Here is a 20,283-nt window from a genome sequence, read left to right as displayed (position 1 = left end):
GCTTTCTTCTTAGATCTTGCTCCATGTTCTGTATTGTTTGATCCAGTAATGCTGACTTCCCAGCTGTTCCAGGACTAGGATTATTCCATCTGTTGGCTCTACAGACATTAGGTCCCTCTTTGCGCCATGTCCAGAATGCCCTTCCTCCTCCTCTCTGCCTCTGCTTTCCTGGGTTCCTTTAAGTTCCATCATCTTTGGCAGGGATCCTTTCCTAAATAAACCATCTTAATTTTAGTGCCTTTCCTCTCAATTATTTCATACTTAACCTATATGTAGCTTGTTTGTATATATTATTTATTAGATTGTAACCTCCTTGAGGGCAAAGACTGTCTTTTGCCTCTTTCCATATCCCCATCACTCAGCACCTGCTTAAAGACCTGCTTCAGTCTTGGGATCAATAAACGGTATTGATTCTAAGACGGAAGATATGCATGGCTAAGGGAGACCCTTCTTCTCCCTCTGTCCCTTCCCCTTCCCCTTTAAATCACTTGCCCCCTAGGCACCTAGGTAGTATAGCTGAGTCAGGAAGGTCTGAGTTCAAATGCTACCTTGGTTTCTTATTTAGATGTTCAACCTCTCAAAGTCATTTAACCTCTGTCTGCCTAAGTTTTCTTTTTCTTTTTCTTTTTAAATTCTTACCTTCTGCCTTGGAACCAATACCCAGTATTCCAAGGCAGAAGAGTCTTGGGGTCAAGTGACTTGCCAGGGTCACACAGCTAGGACATATCTGAGGTCACATTTGAACCCAGGACCTTCTTTTACTAAGCCTGGCTCTCAATCCACTGAGCCACCTAGTTTCCCCCTCATTTGACCTTTGTAACAACAAACTAAGTGCTATTGTTATTCCATTTGTTTTCTTAGTTGTAAAATGAGAATAATAATAGCACCTATCTCCCAGGGTTGTTATGAGAATCCAATTAGAAAATATTTTAAAAGCACTTAGCACAGTTTGTTCCTGGCACATAGTAGGTGCTGAATAAATGTTTATTTCCTTCCTTCCTTCCTACCTGGATCTTAGTTAATTTCTCAAGAGATTTTTAAAATATCTTTTGTATTTTCCATTACTTCTTAAAATGTCTTCTTATCACACAAAGAGCCATCCATTGTAACAAAGAATTAAAAAGAAAAAAAATAAATATTTCAGCAAGATGAACCAACATAATAGCCAAGGCTAATGGTATATTCAGTGTTCCACACTTGTAGTCCTCTGCTAAAAAGGAAGATAACATTTCTGATGTCTTCAGTACCAAGCTTTAGTATTATCATCTACAGTTTAGTAGTTTTCATTCTTTCTATTTCTATTGTTACCATTCTTTTTCTGCTTTTACTGATTTCATTTTTAATACAAATTTTCATATACTTCTTTTTATTCTAATTTTTTCTTACAGTTCAATCAAAGTTTATTCCATTACAGTTCAAAAAGTTTATTCCATTCATGTATCACAATGTGTTTAACCATTCCCCAATCATTGGGCACCAATGTTATTACTAGTTGTTTACTTCTACCAAAAAAAGTTACTACATAAAAAAATGTTACTACAAATGTTTTGGTGTATCTAAGGTCTTTCTTTAGATCTCTGAAGTTCTTGGAGTTATACAACTACCAATGTGATCTTTGAATCAAAGGGTCTTTGATTTACTATTTTACCATAATTCCAAATAGCTTTAAAAATGACTTTACAAATGGATGGGCTAATTTACAATTTTACCAGTACCTTCTTAGTGTGACCATCTTTATATAACCCCTCCAATATTATTTCAATATTTTGTTATCTTTGTCAATTTGCTGAATATGTGATAAAACATTGGAGTTGATTTGACTTAAAATTCTCATTTTATTAGTATTTGGAGAAGTGTTTCATACTTCCCTTCCAGTTTTGTTATAGGCCTGCTTTTCTATTCTGTTAATCCTATTTGGTTGCTCTTCCCAATATCCCTTCCAATTTATCTACAATATACTTCTTATAATAACATCATAATAAATAGCTAGTATTTCTATAGTGGTTTTTTTTTAACTCTTTCTTAGAATTCATAGTAGGTATGGACCTCAAGGCATAAAAGTGGCGTTATATTTGCCCAGAGTCATACAGCTAGGAAGTACCAGAGGTCATATTTGAATCTAGGATCTCCGTTCCCTAGGCCTGGCTCTTGTCTGAGTCACCTAGCTTCTCATTATCCACATCATTCTTAAAACTTGGAATCTAGTTTCTAGATTCACTTAGGGACCTTATGAGGAAGGGTTTATTCTTCCAACTTTGGGGCCTCACTGTGGATTGGTACCAGGCCTTGAGATTTCAAGGGGTGAGTGTAGGGTGCTCTGCTGTTGGCTTAGTCTGGGTTCTAGGATCCCAAAGTTGGATTCCAGGCTCATGCATTGGGGGGCGGGGTGGTCAGCCAGCATTCCCCTGTGTTCAATTTTACTTCCAGTTCTTCCCATTCTTTCTTCCCTTTTCTGGACAGTCTCTGGCTTGTCCTTTTCTTTCCTAAAGCATGACACCCATAATTGAATGCAGCATCCCAGATTTTGTCTGACTAAGGTAGATTGCCACCTCTTTATTCCTGGAAACTCTTGCAAGCACAAGAAAAGAGGACTGAGCTTTGAATCAGGAAGATTTGGTTCAATTCCAGCCTCAGATACTACCTATAGGACTTTAGATCTAACCTCTGGCTGCCTCTGTTTCTTAAACTGTAAAATGGGAATAATAGTAGTGTGGAAGTGTTGTGAGGGTCAAATGAGATATTTATTTGTCAAATAGATGACACATATTAGATACTTAATGAATGCTTGTTCCTTTCCTAACCCCAGTTCCCCATTTCCATCTCCCCGTTTAGTGGAGCCTAAAGATCATATCAGATTTATCTTTTGTTTGTTTTGTTTTTAATCTGTGACCATATCACATTATTAGAGCTCAATCTTTTTGAAAATCTTTTTATTTTTCTTAAATTTTAAATATTTTTCTGGGAAAATTCCATGTAGCTTTGCTTCCCTGTCTTGATTGTGTGAAGTTGATTTTTTAAAATCTTAGTACTAAAGTTGACATTAAGAATTATTTCCAGATCTTTTTCATCTACATTTCTACCAGCTTAGGTTTTTATCCCATGTGATCTGTGCATAGGTTTTGTTTTTTTTTTTGAAAATTTTATTTAATTAGTCAATTTAGAACATTTTCCCTTGGTTCCTGTAGCTGACACACAATTCCCCTGGGTTTTACATGTGTCCTTGATCAAAACATATTTCTATATTGTTGATGTTTGCACTGGGATGTTCATTTAGTCTATATCCCCAATCATATCCCCTTGACCCATGTGATCAAGCAGTTGTTTTTCTTCTGTGTTTGTACTTCTACAGTGTTTCCTCTGAATGTGGATAGTGTTTTTTCTCATAAATCCCTCCAAGTTATTAAGAATCACTACATTGCCACTAATGGAGAAGTCCATTACATTCGATTGTACCACAGTGTATCAGTCTCTGTGTACAATGTTCTCCTGGTTCTGCTCCTCTCACTCTGCATCAATTTCTGTTCCAGTTCACATGGAATTCCTCTGTTCATTATGTACATATGTTATTAATGCTTTTTTTCTTTACTATATATGCTACTATTAATATTTGATCCTGTTGAACTTCCTCTTATTTTTTTAACTATTTCTACTCATTTATCATTTTTATTTCAGTTGCTGTCTTTTGAACTGTTAATAAGAATTTACTAAACAAATCCATAAAAAACACGTTATATTTTTGGTATTAAAGATTCTTCTGGGATAATTTTTTAAAATAATATTTTATTTGATCATTTCCAAGCATTATTCATTAAAGACAAAGATCATTTTCTTTTCCTCCCTCCCACCCCCCATAGCTGACACGTGATTCCACTGGGTATCACATGTGTTCTTGATTCGAACCCATTGCCATGTTGTTAGTATTTGCATTAGTGTTTCTTTTAGAGTCTCTCCTCTGTCATGTCCCCTCCACCCCTGTAGTCAAGGAGTTGCTTTTCCTCGGTGTTTCTACTCCCACAGTTTGTCCTCTGCTTATGGATAGTGTTTTTTCTCCTAGATCCCTGCAGATTGTTCAGGGACATTACACCGCTACTAATGGAGAAGTCCATTACATTCGATTATACCACAGTGTATTAGTTGGGATAATTTTTAACAAGCTGTTAAGTGAACTTTTTAATTTTTTTAATTTTTTAATTTAAATAAATTAATTTATTTAAAAAATATTTTTCCATGGTTACACCGTTCATGTACTCTCCTTCCCCTCTACCCTCCCCCATCCTGGAGCTGACAAGGGGGATATATATGTATTAAAGTGAACGCTGTTTTTGAGTAGCATCCATCTTTTGTAAACAGAAAAAGATTGTCCTCCAAACTTAGTTAGTCTAATTTTAGAATGAGAATCAGAAGCTTTACTGCATCCTAGATATCGAGCTATTTTCTACTCATTTATAAAATCTGTCATTTGCTTACAACCATGTTGGTTTTACTCAGTAACTTGTGTTTATCTAAATATTTCCTAGATGATTTGCTCTAATTTCTTTATAGAAATGGGGCAGAGCCATCTCTCTTTTAACTCTCTCATACCTTTAAAAGTATATCACTGTGTCTGGTAATTTTCTTTATCTAATTCGTGCTAATCTATTTACTAATAATTTTCAAAATTCATAGCCAATGTTTTGCCAGCAATTCTTCCCAGTTCTTCAGTAGCCATGAATACATGTCATTTCAAAATAATGGGGGGGGGGGAGGGGGCGGCGGCGGAGGCGGGGGAAGCTCCTTACTCATTGACTTATTATCTAGTTGTTTGGTCTTGAACAAGTTATTTAGTCAGCATATAAGACTGGAAGGGATCTTAGAGGTTATCAAGTCCAACCCTCTCATTAATGGAAAGAAACCCTGGAAGATAGAATTCAAGGCCATGCTATGCAGTGGCAGAAATAAGACTAAGTTCTTTTCATTGCCTGCCCTTTATCTCAAGGCTTAGTTGACTCACCTATAGAAGAAGATTAGAATATTGGTATTGTATGACAACAGAGATTTGGGGAGGAAAAAAGATTTGTAAATCACAAAGCCCTTTATTAGTATGAACACATTAACTACTGTTCACAGGTTGGATATTTAAAGCCAAGGAACCAGTATAAAACCTTTGCTGCCGACTAATGCTTGAGGCAACTTGAAGGAGAGAGAAACTGATTTAGATTTGATGTGAGAAAAAACTTGCTTACAGCTGTCCAAAAGGGGAATGGGCTTGCTAAGAATTAGAGCTGTCCAAAAAGGGGAATGAGTTGCCTTAGGACACTGTAGATTACTGCTTTTGACAGTTGGAGCTTTGGGGGTAAAGGTTGGATGACCAATGATCAGGAATATTAGGGATTCTATTTCCAAAAACAGTCAGACTAGAGGGACCCTGAAGATACTTGTCTCTGAAATTCTCTCATTTATAATTTTACCTCCCTGCCTTTCTGCTTATTATTCAACCTACCAAATCACAGTCTTAGAACTTAGAGATTTCCTTAGAGATTACCTCATCCAATCTGTTTTTTGTAGATGAAAAAATGAGCTTTAGAATGATGAAATGACTCCAAATCATATAGCTAACTACTGGAAGAACTGGTACAAACAAGAATTTATTTATCTCAGGCCAGTGCTCCTTTCACTATACCATCTTGCTCAATTTTTAGATATGGAAATTAGATAAGGAGAAGCTAACCCAAGTCATCCTGTGTTTCAGGCTCTGACCTAGCAATAATGATTAGGGATCCTGTTTCTAAGAATGAAGAAGAGAGATAAACTTGTAGTAAACTATGTAGAATGCCTAATGTTCTTCTTTTTCTGTGATCAAAGTACAGGTTATTCTTCCTCCTAGAAAAGAAGGCCAAGGGCTCAAAGGAGGCTCATCACTGTCTAGGTTCTCAGGAGGAATGAAACAAAAGAAGAAAAAGTATCTGGAGGGTCAGAGAGGGAATTTTAGCTTACATCAGATCAGAAGATGTAAGATTGTAACACAAAGTATTTATAAGATGTCAGGCGTAGGACTGAAGGGGACCTTAGAGGTCATGCAGTCCCATCTGCACTGAGAGCTAAGAAACAGCTCTGGTCCTCTGCCTGAAAAGTAGGAAAGAAGCTCCTTCCTTGTCCCTCAGTGAATGATGCAGTAGATAACAAGGGTCATCAGGTAAGAGACTATCCAGTCGAGTCCATGAAGGGGAGGCCAGGAGTGTTGGTCAAGAACTCCCAGCTGAAAGACTGCTCAGGCAGTATTTGTTGAATGAATAATAACTACCGAGAGGCCTATTGGCATTTCTCTACAACCTGATGGAGAACTTTCCCAAGATTCGTCTGACTACTTCTAGGGATTCCTGGGGGCACCAACAAGATAACCAGAAAGAATCTAGTAAAACATTGCCAGAGTAGAAGATGTCAGGCAAGAAATTGAAGACATTAGGAGTACAGATGGTGTTTTCATCCTATATGGCCGTTGAAGGCAAAGATTTTAGAAGATAAAGGCAGATTTGGGATGTGAGCAGCTTTTTAAGTAGGTAATATCTGAGAAGAAGATGTGAATTTATGGACCACAGTTTAAAATATAGGGATGTTAGACTCTTGGTCAGAGATGGAATGTACTTCATAAGGGCTAATAAAGATATTTACCTGGCATCTTTTTTTTTTAAATAAGCCCTTACTTTCTGTCTTAGAATTGATACAAGATTTGGTTCCAAGACAAAAGAGTGGTAATGGCTAGACAACTGGGGTTAAGTGATTTCTCCAGGGTCACACAGCTAGGAAGTATCTGATACCAGATTCAAACCCAAGACTCTAAGCCTGGTATACCATTCATTGAGCCACCTTGATGCTTTTGTTTTCTTAGATTCTTAAAGATCTAATCAGAAGAGTTTATAAACCAAAAAGTAAAAGAGAGGGAGAAAATCACACATGACTATTATCAAACTAGATGTTATAGCTACACTGCTGCCATCTAATGCTCAAGAGTGGGGCAGCTCAGGGCAGTGAGGAAAATTGACTTAAATTTGATATAACAGTTGTCCAAAAGAAGAATGAGCTCGCTAACAATTAGAATTGTCTAAAAGGGAAGTGAGTTGTCTTAGAAGATAGTGGACCTCATTGGGGTTTTTTTTTTTTAATAGCAACTGTATGACCAGTTATCAAGTGCATTGTATTAGAGATTCCTAGAAAAGTAGGCTAATGGCTCAGAGAATGGCTTTTTCTTCTCTAGGTTATCTAGGTAATCAGGAAGTATCAAATGTTCTCATAGCTGTCGACATATCCAGACATTCTCAGGAAACAAAATAGAAGAAAAGAGTCCACCATAAAACCAATAGCCTCCTTTAAAAAAATATTGAAAACCAATTTTTCTTTGTAAGAACAATTTTACTGCCAAAGAGCCAATGATATCAAATGAGAAATTTATACACAAATGAACAAAGGATGGATTACAAGAAGATGAACTAGAGTTCCTAATGCAAGAAAATGTTTGACATCATGGATGTCATTTAGATTTGGTAGCATAGGGACTGACTAGAATTGTTTTATGTATATAGATGATGCCTATGGGGGACTTAGCTGGAAGCAGGACTGGTGATCTTTGGAAGGTGTTGGCAACTCCCATGGCTGTTGTGGCTGTTGTGGCAGTTGGTCAGAAATTGTGGCCAGTGGTGATGAGGAAGACAGGCCCTCTCTATCCTCAACAGTGCCTATGAGGGCTAGAATAGGAGCAGCTCTCATGGTTTAGGAAAATCCACTATTCCCAGGGCTCTTATGTTCAGGATCCTCAAGATGGTGGTGGTATATTAAGAAGATAAACTTACATAAGGAAATCCAAGAACCAAAGGGGGAAGGTATGGTAGAGAACATATGGATGAAGTTCAAGGGAAACAGAGCAGAAGTCATATTATCGTTGAAGTATTTATTCCACAGTCTATCTAGAGAAAAAAAGGAAAACTACTAAGAAGTCCATGATGTAGATCACAAGTTTGTCGTGGTGGCACAGTATGATGGTGATGGGAGACTTCAATTATCTGGACATTTATTGGAACTTTCTTCTTCTGCCAAAAGTTGATCTACTAATAATTTCTTGACTTGCTTTAATGATACTTTCATCATTCAAAAGGTGGAGAAACCATCAAGGGAATCTATTCTGGATCTGATTCAGATGATCAAGAAAGAACTGCTTTCTTGGGTGGAAATGATGGGAACCTTGTGGGTAAGTGACTACTCTATCTTAAGAGTTTATGATACAGAAGAAGAGGAAAGTTGAACTGTCTGAAAGGAACATTAGATTTTGGAAGAGTGGATTACTAAGGATTCAAAGATAGCTTAATTCCCTCAATCTAAAATTGTACAGGGAAAGTCAGTTCAGGAAGGATGGAGAAAGGTCTTTAGAATGAAATTCTTTAAAAAAGAAGACACAAAAAGAAACAGTTTTGATATGGAAGAAAAGGAACTGTTGATTTAAAGAGTGATATAAATGCCAAGGAACTCATTAACCAACTTAGATGTTTAAAAGACATACACAAAAGATGAAACCAAGGATAGGTCATTGAGAATGAATATAAAAACTTACACATGGTTGGTTCCATTAAAGAATCAGGAGTGCTTAAATACAAAATGAGTTGAGATTGGAAAGGAAATTTGACATTAACAGAAAAATCAGAATTTTTTTTTAAGCTAAAGAATATTGAAGAAAAGTGGTGCTGTATCAAAGATAGAGCTAAGACAACCTTTTAGAGTAGGTTATTGAAATTAGTGCCACTCAGATATTATTTTCTTGATATTTTCTGATAAGAAGAAAGATCCTGAGAACTAAGAAAATAATAATAGAGGACACTGCTGCCCTTAGGGAATTCAAGTCATCTGGTCCATTTCTGAAAGTATATTCTTGGGTCTTGAAAAAACTAGAATATGTATGCATTGAGCCATTGCCTGTGATATTTTCAGAGCTCACCAAAGGCAGTGATCTATGAAGATTTAGAACTATCATGCCAGACTAACCCCATTTTCTTTTTGGGGGGGGGCAGGCTTATTATATTGCTATAAATCTAGCTTGCTTAGATTTCAGCAAAACTTGTGACAAAGTTATTCGTGTAATTCTTTGAATAAAGGAAGAGATGAGGGCTAGGAAATAGTATAATTTGGTGGATTCAGAATTGGCTTGAATGATCTTATCAAAAAAGTAATCATCAGTGCTTGAATTTCAACTTGGAGAAAGGTATATAGTGATGGTATCACAAGGTCCTTCCTATTTAACACCTATTTTTTAGTGACTGATTGCTCAAAGCATGTTGAAGGAATATATTTATCATATTTTCAGGTCTCTCATCTGATTAGCAAGAACTTCATAGGTACTGTTCATTGTTCTAGACACTGGTGATACAAGGTACAAAGGAGTTTATGTTCTTTAGAGAGGCAAAATGTATAAGCATGTCTATTCAAAGTAAAATGAGATGCATTATGGTGCAGCAGCTAGAGAGTATCCCAAGATTCAGGATGACCTGACTTCAAATTCTGTCTTTGATTCTGGGCTAGTCATCGAACCCCTGTTTGTATTGCTTATATTCATCATCGAGGGAGTTTTCTCACCCAAGAGTTCTCTATACCAGTAAAATCATAGGTACTGTTCCTATATAAAATAAATGCAAGGTAATTGAGAAGTGGAAGTGGATAGATACACTAATAGCTACAGGCAGTGAACAGGAAGTGCCTCATGTAGGGAATGTTTGAAGTAAGCTTTCCAGGAAACTAAATTTTACTTATCAAATTTGCAAATGATACAAAGTTCAGAGCAGTAGAGAATATAGTAAGGTTCCAAAGTAACCTCTTTTTTTTAAAAAAGGCAGAAATCTGGGTTTTGTTTTATTTTTTAAATTTTATTTACATATATATAATTTACTTATCAATTACATGTAATAATGAATTTCCACACAAATTTTCCTAAATTATATGATTGAACTTATCTCTCTCCTCCCATCCTTTCCCCCTCCTGGTGCTGGCAGGCAATTCTATCAGGTATACGTGTAGTTGTCATGTAAAACATTTCTAAATTGTTCATTTTTGTAAGTTATCTTATAATAAAACCCCAAAACAAACCCAAATAAAACAATTGAAGAATTGTATGCTTTCATCTGCATTCTGAGTAAAAGAATTCTTTCTCTGGAGATAGTATTCTTTGTCCCTAAGAATTGCCCTGGATCATTGTATTACCATTAATATCTAAGTCTATCACAGTTAATTGTCCCATAATATTGTTGTTACTGCTTACCATGTTTTCCTGATTCTGCTTATTTCACTCTGCATCACCTCTTGTGGGGCTTTCCAAAGCTTTCAACACCCACAGATTCCTTTTCTAGCCTAACTTCATTACCATCTCCTAAACCATTGAGGCATTTACAGCTACCTTTTCGAGCTTTCTAGGGAATTTGGTTATTTCAGATATGAAGGTTAGTTTAAATTGTTAGCAGAGTTTAAAGTGATTATGCAAAGAATGCTTCTGTGGAAGATAGTCTATCTTAGAAAATGATCTGTAAATAAGTTCCCTGTAATGTTCCTTTTTCATACTTTCCTCAAGAATACTTTCAATATTGGTTAGGTCTAGCCATTCATCTCAATTTAATTTCTTAAAATCCATTTCTATTTTCTTATATACTATAACAAATACTGAGGTTCAGATGTGGTAATTCCACTGTTTCTGTAAAGAATAAGTTGAAACAGAAATGCTTATGTCTCTTTTTTGTTTATGTTTGTTGTCTTTATTCCATTATCATCTATAAATGCTCTTGAAGATGGGTAGATTAGTTGTATCCTGCCAAACTTTCTGCAGGCTTGCTTTCCTTTTCATTGCTTTTTCATGTTTTGTGATATGATTTAATGTTTCATAAATAAATTTGTATTCTAAACCATGTTTTTATTCTAAATTGTTACCCTTGGCTGTTGTTTCACTCTATTTGACAAAGAGATTGTGTGTCTGCCCACTGAACCATTTTCAGGGCTGTTTTGGCCTTAGTGGAAATCATTTAGTGGTATCATTTAAGCTTCTGCAAGAAATGACAATAACTAGAGTAAATGTTTTTACTTTTATCCATTTCCTATTGTTTATACTCAACTTATTTAATTGATCAGATTGCACACAATATTTTTCATTTTTAACATTCTAATTTGGTATTGATTTTGACCTCTCTGACTGCTGGATCACCAATTGGGAAATGACCCCCACAATCATTTCCTTTTCGGTAAGATAAGTCACTTTGAATGTGAGACTCTCCTATGGTTATCATTTGTTGATTATAGAAAAGCAGAAGAAAACACAAATATAAATAAATGCCCTCCATCAGGGTTTTACCTTTGTATGTATTAAATCATACAAGATTCCATGATAGAGGCAACCATTGAATGAATTTTATTTAGTGGTCCTCTGATTACAAATAAATATTTTGTAAGGCATAGAACAGAGAAGTTTGCCTGATAAAAGTGCTCACCAGTGTTAGGATGGCGGATGTCCTGTGCAGACTCTGAATAGAAGAGAGACTTCTGAGACATGGTCAGGTGTTCCAAATACTCCTATTTGTCAGTGATAATAGATTGATTGCATCAATCCACAGAATACTTTTCAATCTCTTCTGTGAGATTCATGGCCTTTAAAGTCATCTATGTAGGAAAGACCAGGTAAATAAAGAACCCAAACTGCTTAGCTAATGACATATAGTTGGCTATGTAATCATTAAACTGGTCCATTAGTTCCTGTAGCATGGATAGGTCCTGCTACCTGTAAAATGAATTGGACCCAGAAATCAACTCATTTTCCTGAGTTCAAATCTGGCCTCAGATCACTAACTAATGGTGTGACCCCAGGCAAGTCATTTAACCTTGTTTCCTCATCTGTTAAATAACCTGGAAAAGGAAATGGCAAACCACTTCAGGATCTTTGCCAAGAAAACCTCAAATGGGGTAAACAACGATTTAAACATAATTAAACAATAAGAATTGGCACTAATAGATTGTATACATTATTATAAGACATGTAAAATGGAAAAATTGCATATATTAAAGAACATTTTGTTAATAGCAAGAGCAATGTGATTAAATATGCATCATTATGTTTGAAAAAATCTGCATATATTCTGGGGAACAGGATGAACTTGGAGATCGTAATTGTTTATCAGTTACCAACTAATTCAACAGTTAATTAGTTCAATATAGCTAAATCAAGTAGATGAATTTCAAAACTGAAAAATCACTTCTTCCCACAGTAAAGGAAACCTGATTAGCTAAAGTTCTTCTTGGCCAACGGACTCATTGGCTTCTGTCCTGATTTGTACAGCCAATTGAGAGAGTGACTGCTGCTAAGCAGTGTTTGCTGGGAATTTGGAAGGGAGAATTTTCCCAAAAGGGTTGCATGTTGCTGTGGGTACATGCCCTGGATGGACCTTTGTCATAAGTGTCCTGAGCAGCCAATGCTTAGTGCATTGAGATTTGAGAAGAGGGGACGTTTGAGACTTTACAGAAGAAGGGAAGTGGTTAGTTCATAACAGTACCATGAAGGGACAGAAATAAGGTTGGTTGGGCAATAATGAGTGAAAGGGGTGGTAGGATTATGCTTGTCAGTTGGCTAACACCAAAAGGATGAGAGAGGCAGTCCATCTTCTGAGTGAATAACACCACAAAGCTTTCTGCAAACCATTATTGAACCAAATTCTCCACAGTTATTGCTCCAAACCTACTGTCTATCCAGCCTTCCATGGTTCCCTCTCACCTGACATCCTTCCAATTGTTGTTTTTCAGTTGTTTCAATTTCTCATACTCAGTATTTGACTTTGTCTCACACTTCCTATTCTCCATTGTCAAAGCCATTTGACATTGTGGAAGAAAATTCTGTTTTCTTTATGTGGTACCCAAGCCTGCCATAAATAGTTCATTTTCACTTAGATTATTATATCTTAATCTAAGTATCTTCTGCTTAGAGGGAAGGTTCCAAAAATTGGACAGTTTTCCTCTGACTTTGAAAATTCCTAACAAAAGCTATTATTGAATTGACTTTTAATAGTCTCAAATAACAGAATTCCACAGTCAAGATTAAGCTAGGGTTCAGAATCTAAGCAGTTTAGTTAATAGTTTTCCTCATCAAACAGGGAGCATTAACTTCTGGCCTAGAAAATAATTTTCCTTAAAAGCAGTTCCCTGCACCTCTCTTTTTTCATTGGTCACTTACTAGATATCTGGAGATACTTCCCATTAACTGAAGTAATCAAAAACTTCTGCCTTCCTTTAAAGTCTGCTCATTACCCAATTCCTAACAAGTTTTGTGGTAAAGAGAGTACTACTTTGAAGTGGATTCTCTTCTCTGGGAGATTAGTCTTCCCTGAATTTGAACACTGTTTCCTCTAAGAAAGTGGTTTTTTTCCCTTGGTATGGGGGCTGGGGTTGGTAAAAAAGACTTAGTATAGGGCTCTATATTGAGAGTTAAGGAAAAATTGACATATAGGGATTACCAACAACTTTGGACTAATTTGGAGCCTAAAGATGGAAAGGGTGCTGAAGTCTGTGTGCTTCCAGGCTGTCGTCCCCAATTCTCTGCTCCTTCACTGATGCTTCTCACCAAGGATATCCCCTCTGCTAGGTTGGTTCCAGAATTATCCACTAATATGCTATTTCCCCCTTTCTATTGACTCTTTCTCCGATGCCTACTTACTAACAGGATTTGGTCTATCCTCTTCAAAAACAACAATCAAAAATAACCATTACAAAAATACCTTACTTGACCATACTATCTTCTCTTTTCCTTTGTCTTTCTTCCCTTTCATAACTAATTTCCTAGAAAAACCTGTCTATAGTCATCTCTAGGTCTTCTTACTCAGTTCTCAGTTCTTTTCAATTTGCCTTCTTATGCAGTCCCTATTACCTAGTCAGTCAGCTAAAATTATTCTTTCCAGCATTGCCAATGAGCTCTCATTTGATCAGTCAGTGACCATAACTACTCATTTTTCTTGACCCCTGCAGAATTTGACACTATACCACCCTATTCTGGATACTCTCTTCTCTTTTGTGTTGTTGCTTTCCCAGTTAGCTATACTTTGATATTTGGCCCCTCCTTCTTAGTCTCATTTACATTGTGCTATATTGACCTGCATCAAACTGGATCAATCAATCAATTAATATGGACCAAGAACTTTTTTAGGCATTGGAGTTAATAATATCTGCCCCCAAAGAGCTTAAATTTTAAAAAAGATTTTATTTTCCCAATTACATGTAATAATTTTCTACATACTTTTTCTGAAGTTATAAAATCCAAATTGTCTCCATCTCTCCGCCCACCCATCTCCCTTCCCTCTCCCTTCCTGAAGATGGTAAGCAATTTGATCTGGGTTTTATATATATATATATTGTCATGCAAAACATACTTCCATATTGGTCATTGTCATTGTCATAAGAGCACATTCAGACAAAACCAGAATCCTAAAACAAAACTGCAAATGAACTAATGTGAAAGACAGTATGTTCTGATCTGCATCTGGCTCTAACAATTCTTTCTCTGGAAGTAGATAACATTCTTTGTCATGTCCTCCATAATTGATAATTGCCCCAGATCATCATATTGTTGAGAGTAGCTAAGTCTTTCATAGCCGATCATCATACAGTATTACTGTTACTGTGTATAATGTTCTCTTGGTTCTGCTTATTTCACTCTGCATCGGTTCATGTATGCCTTTCCAGCTTCTTCTGAAATCATCCTATTCATTATTTCTTAAAGCATAGTAGTATTCCATCATTATAATAAACCACAATTTGTTCAACCATCCCCCAAGTGATGGACTTCCCCTTGATTTCTAGTTCTCTACTACCATAAAAAGAGCTGCGGTGAATATTTTTTACAATTAGGTCTTTCCCCACCCCTCCCTTTTTTTTTTTAATCTCTGGCACACAACATAATAGTATTACTGAAAAGGAACTTAAATTTTAATAAGGGAGAAAACATACATGAATTTGTGTAGAATGAATATAAAGAGAAGAAATACAAAATGACCTTAGAATAGAGAGGAAGAATACTAGCAGTTGGGGGAGATAAGAAAAGGCTTCATATAGAAAATAGGGCATGAGCTGCAATCTTGAAAGAAAAGAAGTCTGAAACAAATGAAAAAAGTATACATTCTAGGCATGGGGGAGAGCTCATGGAAAGACACAGATATGGATAAATGTTATGGGTGAGGAACATGAAAGAAAGCCAGTTTGGATAAATAACTGGGTGCAAGAGGAGACTAGTTGGGAGCCAGTGTAAGGGTTTCAATGCTCAAACATGAATTTATATTTGACTCTAGAAGCAACAGGGAGGCACTGATGTTTGAATGATTGATGACTGAAGAGGGGAGTGACATGATCAGATCTGCTTTTATGAAAAACCACTTTGGTAGCAGTGTGTAGGACAGACTGGTGTAGGGAGAGACTTTGAGGCAAGAAGATCAGTTAGAAAGCCATTCCAGTAATTTAGGCCAAAAGCAATTAGGACTTACTTGGTAATTATCTGAGCAGACTGAAGAGATTAGATGTGTGATGGGCTAGAAATAGAAGTGCTATAGAAGTTAGAATCAAGATTTGGCAAGTGATTGATTATGTGTGATGAGGAGTTAGAGACAATATTTATTGTCAAGATTTTGAGGGAAGCTGGAAGAAGAGTGGTTACATAGAGGTTCAAATCAGAACTCATCTTTTTCGTAAAACTAAGCCCTCTACCAAAATTTCCTTTTTTCTGCTAAGGAAGCTCATATTCTTCCAGTCAATTCCCCATGCTCCTTCCTTCACCCCATAAAATCCATCATTTGCCAGATCTTGTGGACTCTGTCCTGCTTTCTATTCACATGATCTCTACCCTCATTTGGGCTCTCATCCCTTCTCACCTGCTTGACCATAAGAGCTTCATAATTGCCTGACATATCTCCTTTCCAATCGACCTACCCTCAACACAACTGCCAAAGTAATAATCTTCAAGCACAAGTTTGTGCAGCTCACTGGAAAGCAAGGAAAGGGACACCAAAGCAAATGTGAGCCACTTGGAAGAATAGAGAGGATTAAGGAGAATAGAGGCCACAGTGAATTGAATAGGTTTGATTTGATATGGTTTCAAGGAATATTTTTGTAGGCAGGATCCGAAGTTAAAATCAGAGATGAATTTCAGAGTCCAGGCTCATCCCTGAAGGGAATGCATTTATATATTAGTGACAGTGAGTTTTAGGGTGTGATTTAGTGTCATCCCTGTGAATTGAGAAAGTTGATGAGCTGAGAGGCTAGAATGTTTTCAAGGGCTTTCATGGATATGTTAAACTCCCTCAATATTAGGGCAGAGGTTGGAATAGAGAGGAAGACTATAATCAAGATGATAGCAACCAGGGTCTGGATTGGGGTGTTGATGTATAGATAGGCAGCAAGGTGGTCCAGTGTTGGGAAATAGGATCAGGAAGCACTGGAAGGGCAGGCTAGGCAAGGATGCATTCTGGAGAGAATCTGTGAGTGTCAGGTGATAAAGAGAATGAAAGGAAGATTTTCAGTGAAAGACAGGCATTCCAGAGGTCACAAGTAGAAAGGGTAAGGGAGGGTAAGGGACTGGAAAAGGGCTGATTTGAGTTTGTTGGTGATGATAGTTCAGTGAGAGGTATCAGAGGAAGTATTTTCATCATGGGAATTTGAAGAAGAAAAGCTTTGAAACCATTGAAGTGAAGAGAGGATTAGAGGATCAGTTGGGAAGAATAAAAGTTTCCCTGAAGATTGAAGTGCCCAGTTGAGATTTGATAACATGAATTTGTAGTTGACCTTGGCAGCATGGGGGCGCCAGGTGATATGATCATCTCCATGGAGGTTCAGTAGCTCAGGAAACAGATCAGAGTGTGGATGGCAAGGAGTAGTTAGGAATTAAGGATCAGCAGCCACATGTGAGTGAAGTAGGTCGAGAATGCCAGAGAACAAAATGGCATTGCATAGTTAAATTGGTTATTAACTAAGGTTTAGACTGAATGAAAGTAAGGTATCTGATTGGGAGAACAGGAAATTGTAGTTTCTAAGAGAACAAAGAATAATTTGAGGAGTAAAGGAGAGAGATAAAGGAAAATATCAGGGATTATGACCAGAGAATAGAATTTCAGAGTTTAAAATCATAGGGATAGCACAGGTATGAGAAAGGCTGACATTTATGTTATTATTATCTTTGGGTGACAGTTATGAGTGAAAGTTTATGTGCTAAAGGGGATGAAGAACTTGAAGGCCCAGAAGGTGTGAGATACAATGTCAGTGCATATATTGTTAAGCCTATTTCTATGAAGCCAGTAGGAGCTGAGGGGAAGGGGGAGGAAAGGATGAGCCCTGGATGGAGCACCTGCAGAAACAAGGAGGCATGCCCAGGATATCTAGGAGGTGGTAGCAACAGGGATTCCGATAGGATAGTATAGATTGATAGAGCTTGAAGGGGTCTAAGGGGCTGTTGAGGCAGATGGCCTCATTTTTCAGAGGAAGGCTAAGTGACTTGCTTGCCCGGAGGCACCTAGTTCCAGCATCCTACCTTCCCAAGCCACCTCAGGATCGAGGCCTGGCAAATGCTGGAGGACAGCCAGGGGTATCTTTTGGATACCTGATGCCTTTCAGGAAAAGTCAAGCAACCCTGATCCCCTTAGATATGAAAGGTATGAGAGAAAAAGTCTAGGAGGAAGACAGGTTTCAAAGGAGAAAGTGATAGGAAGATTGTCTGAGTAAAAGAAATGAAGAAGAGAGTGACTGACTGGCATCAGTCTGGTCTGATTCTGGGTAGCCCCATTTGGGGTGTTCTTGGCAAAGATACTTGAGTGGTTTGTTATTTCCTTCTCCAGCTCATTTAAAAGTGAGGAAAGTGAGGCAGACTGGTTAAGTGACTCATACAAGGTCACAACAGCTAGTAACTGTCTGAGGTCAGATTTGAATTCAGGCCTTTCTGACTTTAAACCCAGTGCCACCTAGCTATTGCCTTCAAGGAATAGATTAGGAAAAAAATGAAAAGGATATGAGCTGCTAAGGCTGAAGTAGAGCTAAGCTGGGTAAATAAAGAGGTGGACACAGTAAAGAAAGCAGATTAGGAAACTTAAAATTCTGAAGGTTCCTTTCTGGATAACCCTGGAAAGAACTTGATTGCTAGACTGGTGGATAGAACACTGAACTTGGCATCAGGAAGATCAGAGTTTACATTCCACCTCTATCATTTAACTAATTTAGGCCAGAAAGTTAACCCCTGAGCCTCAGTTTCCTAATTTGTAAAATGGGAATAATACTACCTTCCTTGCAGGCTTGTTGTGACCCTCAAATGAAATGATAAATGTAATGCATCATGCAAATATCAGTAATTATTACTGTACTCTGTTCTCTGCAAAGATACAGATTAAGTTAACCAGTTCAGATTAATGCCATTCATCTCCCATTATATTGTAATGTGGAAGTGTCCTAGAGGGATGTAAGATGTTTTAACCCACTTAGGAACTCCTCAAGGCCAATTAAGCACCAAACCCTTTGGTTATGAAACAAAGTTTATTTTAACAAAAGGGATGAGGAGAACTGGTAGGTATGACACTGACTCTTCAAACTACCTCCACCCGACTCCTAAGTCTCCTGCCTTCTGTTCTTCTTTAGGCCCTAACTATACCTCCTTATGCTATCTAAAAACCTTTCCCAGGCTATCTGACTGACCCATATCTTCCCACAAGTAATTAATAAAGAAAGAAAGGGAAACCCTCTGGGTTTGGCTGCTGTACTAAGTAACTCAAAGTTATAGATGGAAAGCTTTGAATTACCTTAGCCAATAGGAATTCTGGTAGATGAAGACTGGACTCGGAAATTAGTTTCCTCCAAGTAAACCCTCTACCTGTATGCCAAAGATTTCTCCATGAAATCCCAATTTTCCAGGGACAATCTCTTAAAGAAAAACTCCTCCTTCATCTTGATATTGTAGGCAGAGAAACAAAACCCACTCCCAGCTCAGATCAAATCCAAGAAGGAAATGAAGTTCAGTCATTTTCAGTTTTAGACTCCCACAATTCCTTTCCTATCCAGAATTCTTTCCCAGGGCTTATCACAAAATCCCTTCTTTCAACTAACCCTAGAAAACCAGACCATCCCTAACTTATATTCCTACAATATCCTAAACACTGTGAATAATGCATACAAAATAAAGGCTGGCCCTTTTAGGAGCATCCTAGGGAAATATAGTAAGCAAAAATAAATCCTGTCTACATATCCTATGACATAATTTCTTTATCTAAAGTTCTCACTACTAAATATCTGGATAGATTTTTGGCCTTGTTGCTGTCACTTATTAGTTGTGTGATTTGTGTTAAGCCATTCCACTTTTATAGTTTTCATTTTTCCTATATGTAAAATGGGAGAGGTGATTAGACTTGTCCATACCATTGTGATTTGCTCTGGTGAGGCAGTGATCTCATCCATCTATCAGCTGAGATCCCACAAATGTATGGATTGATGGTCAGAAGGACACATAGCTAAGCCATGTTGATGGAGTGATTTGTTCATTCCTTTGGATTCTTCTTCCTCTTCCTCCTTTTTAAATTTAAAACCAGTACCTTCTATCTTAGAATAGATACTAGATGTCATTTCCAAGGAGACCAGAGGTAAGGGAAGTGACTTGACCAGGATGACCCCTCTAGGAAGTCTGAGGCTAGATTGGAACCGAGGACCTCCCATCTCCAGGCCAGATGCTCTATCTACTGAGTTACTTAGATGCTCCTCCAAATTCTTTTAGACTCTCTGGAGAGGCTGGGGATTTGTGGTCAAGGAATAGTGAGCTATATTTGTCACTGGAGGCCAGATTCCTCACGCCTAGGGATGTTGTGTAGAGGCAGGCTTTCTGTCTGGTTTGGAGAACTCTGTGCTATGCATTTTGGGCCAGTGAATGTGGTAATTATCATAGATCTTTGTTAATGAGGCCCACAGACCCTGAAGAGTTAAGTTCCTTGTGTTAGGCAAAGTTGGCACCTCTTTGCTCTCTTACCTGCCAAGGGTTACCAAAGATCTTTGTCTTGATGCTTCTTATTCTGCTCACAGATCGTGCCATAGCATCCTACCCGTCTAGCCTCAGCCGTTCAACTTCCCTCAACTACCCAGATCGCACGGATGGCTACTTTTTTCCACAACCCACTACTTCCACCTTCATCAACCAGTACGTGTCGGACTTCAGTGTCCGGGCTCTCACAGATCTGCAGTATATCAAGGTGAGAACCATGCCCAGCCCAGCACCCCTTGCATCTCCCTTCCTCT

At 37.6% G+C, this 20,283-nt stretch overlaps 1 protein-coding gene across 2 annotated transcripts in view; it reads left to right on the top strand.

Moving 5' to 3' along the window:
* CNNM4 (cyclin and CBS domain divalent metal cation transport mediator 4) overlaps positions 1–20,283 on the top strand; it is a 59,040-nt gene that overhangs the window by 35,830 nt on the left and 2,927 nt on the right. The window contains exons 6-7 of one of the 2 annotated variants that reach the window (XM_056813071.1): positions 8,126–8,218; positions 20,071–20,237. In XM_056813071.1, the coding sequence (XP_056669049.1) occupies positions 8,126–8,218; positions 20,071–20,237 (260 nt within the window). The remainder of the gene's footprint in view (positions 1–8,125; positions 8,219–20,070; positions 20,238–20,283) is intronic. The other variant, XM_056813072.1, reaches the window with a different exon arrangement.

The sequence above is a fragment of the Monodelphis domestica genome, chromosome 1 (genome assembly GCF_027887165.1).
Source record: "Monodelphis domestica isolate mMonDom1 chromosome 1, mMonDom1.pri, whole genome shotgun sequence".
Taxonomy (NCBI): Eukaryota; Metazoa; Chordata; class Mammalia; order Didelphimorphia; family Didelphidae; genus Monodelphis; species Monodelphis domestica.
Note: the sequence above shows the minus strand (reverse complement) of the source record. Positions and strands in the feature narration are given on the sequence as shown.